Source organism: Anser cygnoides, chromosome 1 (genome assembly GCF_040182565.1).
Source record: "Anser cygnoides isolate HZ-2024a breed goose chromosome 1, Taihu_goose_T2T_genome, whole genome shotgun sequence".
Lineage (NCBI taxonomy): Eukaryota > Metazoa > Chordata > Aves > Anseriformes > Anatidae > Anser > Anser cygnoides.
Window position 1 is genome coordinate 203780011 of NC_089873.1, and position 12022 is coordinate 203792032.

The 12022-nt window shown below is 40.5% G+C and overlaps 1 protein-coding gene across 3 annotated transcripts in view; it reads right to left on the reverse strand.

Annotated features, from left to right (window-relative positions):
* The window catches only part of TMEM135 (transmembrane protein 135), a 181598-nt gene that overhangs the window by 18164 nt on the left and 151412 nt on the right, over positions 1–12022 (reverse strand). For 2 of the 3 annotated variants that reach the window (XM_066989914.1, XM_066989912.1), the window contains 3 exons: positions 9472–9504; positions 2694–2735; positions 1051–1197 (listed from right to left, as the gene is read on the reverse strand). In XM_066989914.1, the coding sequence (XP_066846015.1) occupies positions 1051–1197; positions 2694–2735; positions 9472–9504 (222 nt within the window). The remainder of the gene's footprint in view (positions 1–1050; positions 1198–2693; positions 2736–9471; positions 9505–12022) is intronic. The other variant, XM_066989913.1, reaches the window with a different exon arrangement.

Genomic DNA, 12022 nt, shown 5'->3' on the forward strand with positions numbered 1-12022 from the left:
CTTTGTAGATTTTTTTTTTATCTACTACAGACTTGCCTGAAAAGCCACTGCTGATTTCCCTCATATTTTTCAAGTTGAAGACACAACAAATCATAGGAAGTCCCCCCCTGATGTTGGCCAGCTCATGTTAGCTCATTATGCGAGCAAGTAAGGTAAGCCACTACACACTGCACTTTGCAGACTTCTTTCTTGTGCTTGAGTAGAGAAAGATCTGGCCATAAATAAGATCTGGCTCCTGAAGAAGTCAGTGGAAGTGAAGTCGCAGGTGTGACATGATCAGATCCCCACTCTATTTGTAATGCCGCTGTCCCTATAGCAAGTGTCTCCTCGTGGTACCGAATGTGTCTGAAGCAGACAAATCAAGCACAGCAGAAGCAGAACATTTGAACGTGCCAGCCTGAAAAGCTGTCTGATGTCACTTCTTTAAGCTCATAGTAAAGGACAGTAAATTGCATTCTGTAGACAGGAAGGAACCGATCTTATCTAACTTCAGATGTCGTAGGTCTGACCTCGGGTAAAACAGTTGTAGATTCACTTTTGCTTGGGAACTTCCTGACATAGGAGGCAGGCCCAGTGTTATGAGTCCTGCTCTTAGGCAGTACTACTTTATGCAATACAGGGATGTAGGTCCCAAAAAAGATGATGTTATGGTAACTTAAGGTGACCTAAATAAGGAGTGCTGCTGTGTGGTCTTCCCTTCTTAATATCACTACCAGCACTACTGGAACCATGCCATGAGCCAGTCCTGCAGCAAAAAAACAAATACCACTCTGCCATTTAGAATGGGCTGAACTTACAATCCCTTGTTAGAAAACTGCACACTGCAAGTCGTTTTGAATCCCTGATATGACATACAGGTCTTAAATTTCATTTTTGTTAGAGTTCATAATTTGATACTGTTAATTATCCAGTAAAAATGAATTGCAAAACACTTAAATGCAAAGCAAAAGTATTGTAAAATTGTCAAATACAGTGTAACAAAACATTAAAAGGAGCTAAGTAAAAATGACTCATTTTGTTTTGTTTTTCTTTTGTTTTCTTTTGACTCACACTTTGTCCATGAGCTTTTTTGTTAGAGCCAATAAGTTCATTCGTTGTGATATTTTTTCACAATGCTTTATCTTTCTATCTGTTTTTGAAAATGCTGCTTCAGGTGAAAATGAATGAGTTGGGATTTCTTCTTTCCCTACAATGAACCTGAAAGAAAGAAACAAAAGAGAACAAAACAACAGTAATATAAATAACTCAAAAATATATAAAGGCTCTGAAGTCTCTAATACAGAACTCTAAAAGTCTTTACAACAAGCCTGAAGTTACCCACAGGTATGCAAAAGAAGATGCATCCTAAACAGGTGCCAAAACTTGTATCTCCTGGAAAAGACCAATCCACTGACATAAACTTTAGGTAAACTTCAGATAATGGCCAACATTGCTGCCAGGATTCTTTTTAAAACTAGGCACATGAACATTACTGGGGAAGTCTCCAGCAAAATGGGGTTGCATAAAGATTGATAATTACTATGGTATTTTTATAAAATATCTGTGTTTTTTTTTTTTTTTTTTAAATCTTCAAAATGTTTTTGCTCTCACCAAGAGCATCAGCTTCATTTTGCTTGGCATCATCTTCAGGCCTCTTTCTCTGCCCAGAAGTTGATACTGCCAATATACGGGTTCATCCTACGTGTAGAATTATTGTGTATCAAGGGCAAAGGAGGTCATGATGATAAGACATACTGTTTCCTAACACTCTGCACTGTATTTGAAGCTACACTGTCATGAGGTAGTCTCGCTGAGGGTGGCAAAGGTATAAAAACTTTGTCATTTGGTTTGTGACAGAATTTCTCAGCAAATTTCAGAGAACACTGTTTTTGCAGGTTGTCATAGGAGTGTTTCATGTCCCGATTTATGGATTACACAATTAATTATTTAACTATTTAACTATCGCTGCAAGCTCTGTATTTTCCACCACCAACCACAGCTCATTTTTATTTGACTTCAGTTCAGTTTTTCTCTTCACCTGTAAGCTGATACTGTGCATGCACTGGGCTATCTTAGTGGGAGACAGGTAGCAGAGTATGTAAGGGAGAGATAAAATAACATCTCTTCACGCTTTTGACATAAGGCACAAAGAAAGGAGAATTTTGTATAACTCCACAAATGGGTGAGTACCACCAGAAGTCCCATTGCACAGTAAATTCTAGGAGAGCCAGTATTACTAGGACAGATAGAAGGTTTAGTGGCACACGATATCTCAAAGGAGTATGCTAAAAGTCCATGCTTCATTTGGGTGCTGGTCATACAACTACTGTTGTATTCATTCAACATTTTGTAAATACAGAAAATAAACTCCAGGAAAAAGCATAGCAGCCCTTTGCTTCCAGGAGAATAGTAGGAATCATGAATCCCAGTTTTAGAAAAAGAGAAGACAGCACTCCTTCAAAAATATGTAAGCATGCACCTGTATTTCCTTTCTATAATAGCCCAAAATATGAAAAGATTCCTCTCTTGCCAGCATATTATGCTTTCTTTAAAATATGCTGCATATCCCCATTTGGAAATTTTTAGAGCAGTGTGTTTTTTCTTAGGAAAACTTTTAGGAAAACTCATTTCATACAAGGCAGCTTTCACCACGCACAATTCCTTGAAATATGCACTTTAAGCTACATACTCCCAGAACTACTTTCCTTACTTACTTCAGTGCAGAGTATGTAAATCCTTTCAAGCCATCTTTGCACCTGAAATATAAAAACAACAATATTTTTATAATGGATTGCTTGTAGATGAGTTTTATAGATGAAGTATGACGCTGAAAGGCTGCGGATGAACACCAGTGTCTCATTAATGGAAAACAGCAAGTCTGTAACAACGCTGCGGCTATCCCCAACATCATAGCTGTCACCACAGCCTTGGAACATCTTAGAAACAAAGAGTAAAACATATATAAATGCCAGTGCTTCTCTCTTTTAACAAAACCAAGAGTGGAGAAATTTTTAAAGGATGGTGACAGAAATCGCTGGGGGAATAAAAGAATTTAATGTGACAAAGGACTGCTACTTTACGGGAAAAAAATAATGAGTTTTACAAAACATAAATGCTATTGCAAGGAGACAAAGAAGGACTGAACCTCAATAGAAAACCCACTCTACTTAATTTTGATATTGACATAATTGTACTTTGCACACAAGAAGGTTTCTTATATGAATAACCACAGTAAAGAGTCTGTAACTGGCTGTGAAAGTTTCGTGTTTTTGACTGTTTTCTGAACAACATACTATGAATGCAGTTGAAGCTTGCAGCTGCTACAGATCCTTCCTGGAAGACTTCTCAGAGCACCAGAGCCGAGCTGACAGGAAAGCAAAGAGCTGGCACTTGTACTTTTTCCCCTTTCTCTTTCTATGAAATTGCATGGGGAATACATCATTGTAAAAATGCACTCCTGACACAATATTTATCTAGTAACTTATCAACATCACCACTTCATTTACTGAAGAGGAAACCATACAGCAGTTGCAGGATCTTCATAAGCAAGAGTGGACAAACACAACCCTTCTCCTTCTGCCTGCAAAGACCAAGACGTCCCTGGGAAGTCTATGCCTGTCCCCCCAGACAGCACTGGTTCCCAGAAGGCGGCACACGTGGCCAGAGCATGCTGCTGATGGCTGGATGTATAAGAACAGCAGGAGGAACATAATGAAAGAGTGGCTTGCTTCCAGCTCAGCGTTACTGATGATACTGGCCTTGAATTGGGCTCCATTTCCCTGGTTATGCAGACAGACCATCACTCCAACTGTTACTGCGTGTGCTAACAAGAAGGAAGAGTCCTTTGCTTCCCTTCCCTCTTCACTTGAAAGTCTGGACAGGAGAAGACAGAAGTCACGGAAAGCTTTGAGACATGTTCTGTGCTGACAGATGTTCACAGATCAACAAAGTCTGGCTTTGTCCTGGCAGGTGAGAGCCTTGTGGGGTGGTGGTAAAACCTCACAGCACTCAACCCATGGGTAAGGCCCTGAATGCATTTCAAAGGACTTGGTTTTGTTACTACGTGCACAGTGCTAAGTAAGTACTTGGCACAGTTACACAGAACACCAGAAAACCCATCCTGAAGAGTTTCTCTTTCAAAATGATGGCACCTAAAATATTGGCCATGTATATAGGATCTAGAGGGGTCCAAGGTAACCTTGCCCAAATAAATTGTTTGCTGTATCTTTAATTAATATAGAACTTTGAAAGCAAAGACACGTAAACATTTTACTTGTTACGATCCCTTCCCTATGGGATTCAGAAGCTGAAAATTACTGTAGCACTTTGACAAAACGATGGACTGAGGGATGGACTGACGAGCGACTGACAGAGTGAAACAAAGGGAAGGAGCTTTACCCAGAGATCACAGCAAAGCCCTGGCAGAACTACGAGCCCAAAGGCACAGGGTTTACATATACCCACTCTACCCACAGAACTGCTCTCCAATATCACGAGTACGTTTTAAAACCTACAATTGGCTGTAAGTTAAGTGTCTTTTGAGGTGAGGGTTTTGGACACATTATGTCTGCAAGCTGCCAGCTCAAGAACAGGGCCTTAGTTTCTACTTTCCCAGTAAGATAAAACCATACACAAACTGAAATGTAAACATGCTTCAGTGTTTCTAGAGTAATATCGACACGGAAAAGTAATCACATTAGAAACGTAATGACATTTTTGCCTTAATTACTACAGTGCGACTGCATTTCCAGCCGTGAGCGTGCGGCTATTACTGCCGGATCGCACCACCAGATGTCCCTCACCAGCTGCTGCTGACAGGCCGCGGCCTGGCCCGCCACCATCCTGCCTCCGCCGGCCTTAAACCATCCCCAAGGAGGGCGTCCATCGAAATTTCTTCGCCACTGATGAAAATCATAAGACATCTGAAGTACTGAAAGAGAAAGCCGCACTCCAAGCCCCTCGTCACAACTCCAAGAAACATGAACAAGGATTTCTAGCAGCCCTTCTAGTTACATGTTTCAAGTCAGTTCTGCACAATAAGTACTTGGTGTATCAGAATTTGATTAGTTGTTCTTACTGTTCTTCTTTTATTAGTTATTCTATATAGTCATGGAGCTATAGGTCTGAATCCCCCTGCAAAACACACCAAGGCTAAACATGCATTTCAATGTGGAAGTAACACTAAAGATACAATTCCATTTTCGCCCTTTAACTTCCTCACTTTTTACTTTTAACACAGTATAGAAGAGCTATTTAAGTTCTTAAATAGAATTTAAATCATGCTGCTGGCTGCCTAAAATTTCCTTCATGATGCAGACCAGTGGGTATGTGAAAATCTTGCCCTAGAGAAACAATTTGATTAAGGGCAATTTGCACTGCAACTTTCACTTCTCTGACACGGCAATTTTGCTCCTATAAATGAAATTGTAACCAATAATGATATTTATCTTTACATTATGAACTGTGTATATTAAGGACTTCAGAATACTGATCGAGAGTTTGCAGTTCCCTTATTTATTCACTCATGAGGCACACAACACCAGCAGCAACAAAAGAAACCTCCACAATGACTCTAAATGTGCTTCTTTTTGGCTGGGGGGAGAAAATGAAACACACAGAGACAGCCTGGAGATGTCACAAATTCAGCAACTGGCCTTGACTCCAACTGCAAATAACAGTAATGTACAATGCTAGCTGCACATGGTACTTTTCATGAACACCTGGCTGCTAATAACTGAAGACTAATGATTTGCTTCATACAGGCCACTACTAATTGGTAAAAATAACTTTTACTTAATGCTTCATTGCTCAAGGGGTGAAAGAGTCCCTGCTCTGCTGCTGACCCCCAAAGAGCCATTCAAGCTGCAAATGAGCACAGTAAAAAATATTGCATGTGCCTAGTGTTTCAGATTCCCCTGAGCCAGGAAAAATCTCAATACCATATTATGTTTAAGCTTCTTTTTACGGTACTATTCAGCCTGGAAGAACTGAGATTTCGGGTGAGCTGTACACTCAGCGCAGCTCATCTCTGCTGCCGTTCCCACCGCCCTGAAGGTCACAGGACAGCATCTCAGGCTGCAGGAAGGCGGCACCAGTTTTTGCCCAGCGAGCAAGCGTTTAAAGGGCGCATAATCTGGTTACAACTGCCCGGCAGAGAATTTTCCCATCAGAGGGGAATTTGCCCCTGGTCCAAAGCCAGAAGAGCCCATGACTCTGCCAGCTGTCCCCGTCCGGCACCGCGTACCTGATAACAGAGCAGAAACGCTCGCTGCTCTCAGCCTGGCTTTGGCGAGAGTTGAGGCTGGAGCTGGAGCAGCAGAAGAATTGAGGAGCCACAGCAATAAATTTGGTTCTCCATATTCCCCTGCTGGGGTAATTTTGGCACATGAGCAATAGGGTCAATTTTAATCGCGTGTATTTATAACATAAATTTAACTTAGGGCCACACACACATTTACTTTTTTCATAAAGAAAACATCAAGAGTGGAATACAGCCAAGGCACGATACTAACTACACTTCCAAAAAGACATGAACTAACTATAATTATTTATGTTTGTGTATGTAAAGAGGTGCTGTACATGGGCTTACACTGCTCTCCCTCCATCATGTGGGAAGAAGTTCCCACACTGAGCTGCGAGGCTGAGTGCCAGCAATTATGTTTTGGTTTTTTTTATTATTAGGGCGCCTTGTCATAAGCCTTCTAATGATTTTCTCCGTGACCAATTGATGTACTCTGCGTAAGAAGCCTTCTGAGGAAACAAGTCACTTTTCACCCACAGAACTCGTAAGGAGAAAGTAGCTCACAGCAACAACACATGCCATGTTTAACAACATTCCCATATTGCTTATGTTATCCTTCAGGGTAAGAGTAAATTAGAAACTCCTCTACAGAGCTTTCATTATGGCCATGTGGGAAGGAAGCACTGCAAGCACAGGACATGTGTTTGCACATTACTGCAGCACATCCTGCCCGTTAGGGCTGGCTGGGGGGGACCGCGTTTCCAAGTTAAGGTGTCTTGCTATACAGGGAAGGGAGGATCATCTGATGAAATGTGACTGTGTCTGAGCACACCAGTTACAGCCACTTCTATTAAATTGCTTGCTATTAGGAAACGAAGGCTATCTACGCTCCTTTGTGAGCATACAGGATAATCTATTTTCTGTTCGAAGCTGCTTAGAGAGGTTACTACACCTTCCTGCTTTTGTTTTTCTGTCTACACGTTTCATCCTGGCTAACAGTCAACAGCAACAGCTGTCATTTTTCTGAGCTGTCTTCTGCAGCCATTTCTCTTTTTCCTCTTCCATCTCCTCTTTTGCTTTTCTCTCTTAGAACCATAGAATATCCCGAGTTGGAAAGGACCCACAAGGATCATTCAGTCCAACTCCTGGCTCCACACAGGACCACCCAAAAATCAGACAATATGTCTCTTCCTCCCAGTCAAACTCCTATTTTGTATTTGCTTCCCCTTCCATTTGTCTTCTAAACATTATTCTCAAAAGCTCCTTTTTCTTAAAACGAACAAAGAGTCAGTACCTTCTCCATACCTTCTCATGATCTGGTACTTTCTACCTTGCTAATCAGGTGGGTTGTGACTACCGGACTGAGGTACAGATTAAGCTCCACTGAAAAAATGGATTATAAAGCAAGACAAGAATCAGGGACATGCATAATCATTCTGAACTACAGAAACAGAAGAGTTAGTCAAGCCCAGTTCTAAATTGTTCCGAGACTAACTTTTTATGTGGGGACTGTAAAATAAAACTATCTTTTGGAAATAAGTTTTCCAAAAGGCTTTGGGATCCAAGAATAATTCCTAACCAGTAAGATCTTCCTCACAGAAGTAACTGCAGAAAAAAAAAGTTACTTTGAAATGAAATATTTTAACGCTCAGGATAACAGAAGAGCTAATGCAGTCAAGTTTGATAGGAAGAGGAAACTGAAACCAAATGTCTTTCTGAAATATGTACTACTAGTATTTTTCCTAACGGAAGAACACACATTTTCAAGTGGAAGAAAAGATTTCCAGAAATTATGATTGGACATGTCACTAAATCTATTTTGACTTGTCATTACTGAGTTGTAGTGACTTTTCCAAGTATCTAAACAATATCCATGTCCTCCTCAGGGACCAGAGAAGTACATGATAATTGTGCTAAGAACAACACCCAATTCCACAGAGCTGTTAATTGTTTATAACGAGGCTGCACAAAGGCATTTTCGTCCTCACTTAGGTAAATCTATGGGAAGCTGGCTCCTACAAATCTTTGTAGGTTTGGTTACATGTGACTCTTCTGAGATCAGGAGCTACGCATGACTTTCATATCAGCTTAAAAAATGAATGCTCTGCTTATTTATTTATTTTCCTATCAGAAATAAAGCACATCAAAGCTGAAATTGCAGCACCCTACTTGGAAGCAGATAGGCCCTTAGGTGCGATTCCATTGGATCCAAGCTTCTACTTGCAGATGAGCAGCATGTAAACACAAAGGAGGTTCCTTTCCAGATCTACAACTACACAGGGAACTGGAGATCAAAATCACAGAACCACAGAACAATATGAGTTGGAAGGGATCTTGAAGATCATCAAGTTCCAAGCAAAGGAACCCAAAATGCAGATGGTTAGGTTGCTTTAACATGGTTGATTCAATGAGATTTACTTGCTCTTTGTAATTATGGCCATTTCAATTTATCACCTCTATACCGTATTAAAGACAAAACTTGCATATCTCACAAAGATACCTTACCACCAATAGAACAACATATTTCAAACTAAGTTATGGTCCACTGCACGAACATGCAAGTACTTTTTTGTCCATCTGGACAGACTGCAACCTCTCTTAGAGACACCAACTAATCATCATGTCAAGGCACCTGGACATGCTGAGAGCAAAAACAGTCTGTTCCATTCACCAGCTGCCACGAACATGAACATTTCCCTTTAATATCAAACCTAAGCCCTCCCTCCCTTCACGCAACATCTCCATATCCTATCTTTCCCCAAGACTGTGATTAGCTTCTCTTACTATTGCCTTGGAGGCTCTTTGACTGCCAGAGCATCCTGAACACAGCACCTCTGCTGAGGCACGCTGGGGCCAGCAAGCCACCTTCAGAAGCACTGCTGAGGTTGCTTCAGCAAGAGAAAAAAAGGAGTGGAAATCGATGGAAAACCGTTTCTTCCCCCCCTTTTCCCGAGGGTGGCGTTGTGAAGCATAACAGCTACAGGCACAGAGAGCGTTGAAACCGCGCTCGCGGCCATCTCCTCTGCAACTGAACGGCATCAGGAGGCACAACTTGTGATTTGTGCGGAGGAAATCCACAGAGGCAAATTTAAGGGAAGAAATGATTTACAACTGTATTTTCTCTCTCAATTTCCCCTTTTCTGGATTAAATGTTTGTTTTCTTTCTCCTGTTACTCATAGGTCTTGCCTATTCAATCCAGGAAGATGAAAAAAGTGCAAGGGGCAATTATAACAAAAACGTAGTCACGTACCCCACGGACACCACGTAGCTTTCAGAAGACGTGCTAGAAATTGGATCAAAAATAACTGAAGTCAGAAGAGTTGTGGCTGAAACTCCTATAAAAATTATATTTCACACCGTTAAATGTGCAGCGCAGACGGGATTCGAATACAAAGAGAAATCTCATTGCTTACGTTTCCAAAACAAATTGATAGTTTGACTTTGTGCGTTTAAATAAAATGCAAAAGAACGTATCCATGACATTTTCTTTAGCCGTGCCCGCAGTATCAAATGATCTTTTGAAAAGACTACGGTTTTGTAACTCTTACATGCAGTGAATATGAAACAATACCTAAAAAATCTAAATGAAGAAAGAACAAGAAAGCAGGGGCAGCATTCAAGAAGGAGTAAGACAGCAGAGCAGAAGACATTTTTTTTCTAGATCTGTACCGAATGCATCATTTACAATACTTGGAAAGAGTGAATGGAGATGGCAAACAATATAGTCAACAGCGAACTGTGGTCCCCTTAAGCTTTCATGTAAATCCAGGGAATTACATTTTTTAGGAAAAAAATATGTATTTCTGGCAAGAACGTGACACTGCAATTGAAAAGAAAGCTTTGTATACCACAGCTATATATCACAATACTGGATTCTGAATTGTAAACCAAAGCTGTTATCAATCAACACTTTACATCTGATTGTTAATCAAGTTGTGTGTGTTACTGCCAAACTTGAAATCAGATTTCTGGGGATGTTAATTACCCTGCTACTTACAATGTTCTCATTTCTTCAGAGAGATTAATGTTCCCAAAATGTGCATTTTTAGGTAAACACAGTTTCTCTCAGATTAGAAAAAAATGATTTTTTATTACTGTAGCTGGATGCAGCCCTTCTGTTTCTTTGGGTAACAGCAGCGCAGTGCTGCGGGCTCAGGCGCAGGCAGGTGAAGCACACCAACTTCTCCAGCAGCTGCCACTTCCTCTCCCCAAAATCCTTCATCCATGCCCCTGCCTCACACAGCTGAAAGCTAAAAACTAACTAAAAGAGCTGACTAAATGATAAAGTTCAGGACTTATCTGCTTAGTTCAATTGGGTTGGTTGAATTTTGAAGAGTGATGTCATTTTTCCACCACCCAATTTTAACCTTTTGGATTTTTTTTTTTGTAAACCAAGCAAATGGTAACCTTCTGCTGTAACAAACCCCAAACACTCTCCAAATCGGGCGCAGAACAAAAATAGGAAACAGAAAAAAATACTCGCAGGCATGAAGATGGGAAGTCAACTGCCTCTAGAGGCATAAGGATTCAGCGCACTGTACCTTGACACATGCACCAAACCACGTCCGCCTCAGGGGCTTAGGTTGCACTGATGCTGGTTTATTGTTGTTAGAACAATAAGGACACTCAGGCTGTCGCCAACAGGACATGCTGTTATGACATTAAGAAGCAAATGATTTTAAATTCATACTGGGTTTGGCTCGGTTTAAATCATGGTGGCATCTGCAGCAATTCTATGTTACGCTGAGACCTCTGCTAAATTTATCTACTGCCAAATTTTCAGCTGGTTTCTACTGGCTCTCTGCAACTGGAAAAAAAAAAAAAAGCAGCTAAGCTTCTTGGAGCTGTTTTCTGTAAACATGCTTCATGCTATTTACAGGTGATTCAAAATTTCAGTCAGACAAACCTCTCTTACAGAGATTAATTGACAAACTCCAGCATTCAAGAGAAATAGATGCACCATTTGCTTTTCCCAAATGATCCTGTAACTTGATTATAAGGGCAATGTTTGGCTGTTTGCTTCGTTTCAATAGGAGGAAAATGTGATTATGAAGAGACTATCCATTTATATTTTTTATATTATATTAGCGGTATCTCTGACATTTAATAAAATGGGCATATTTAACCAGAATAAGCTTTTAATGAAATGAAAAGCTATAAAAAGATTTTAAAGAAGTTAGCAATCGTTTTGAATACGTCATGGCCTTTGCCGATTTAGGCTACACACTGAAAATTATGCATTCCTTTTAGTGAGTTGTGATCGGTGAGTTGTTATTTGTAATACACTGACTTGTCCTTTTAGATCAGTGAGTTGTTATTTGTGATACATTGACTTGGAGTGAGATTTTGACTGTTACTCAAAAATATTCTTATTGTCTATAATGTAAAACGCTGCAGAAATCACCAAGATTGTGATAATTAGGTACTGCGCCACAAGCATTAGGACAGCATCCATTTCTTGCTACAGTCAAGCTAAATGACCATGTTGCGAAGTTTCTTGAAACTTGAATTTGTATTTCTGGCAATATAATGTTTCTTTGCGATGACTGCAACACGTGGGTTTACCCGGAGTTTACACACACATCTCTGGCATGATGCCGTGCTCTGCAGACACGCCTCCGAGGTTCCTAAGTGTCACAGGAAGTCTTGAAAACATATTAAATTCTCAAAACTGCCTGAAGAACCACAGAGTGAATAAAGTATTTGTGCATAGTCTCAGAAAACACTATTTTGAGAACCACATTTCAGTGCTGCTACAGAACTTCACTCCTTAGTAGTTCCCTTGCTGGCTTATACTTTAG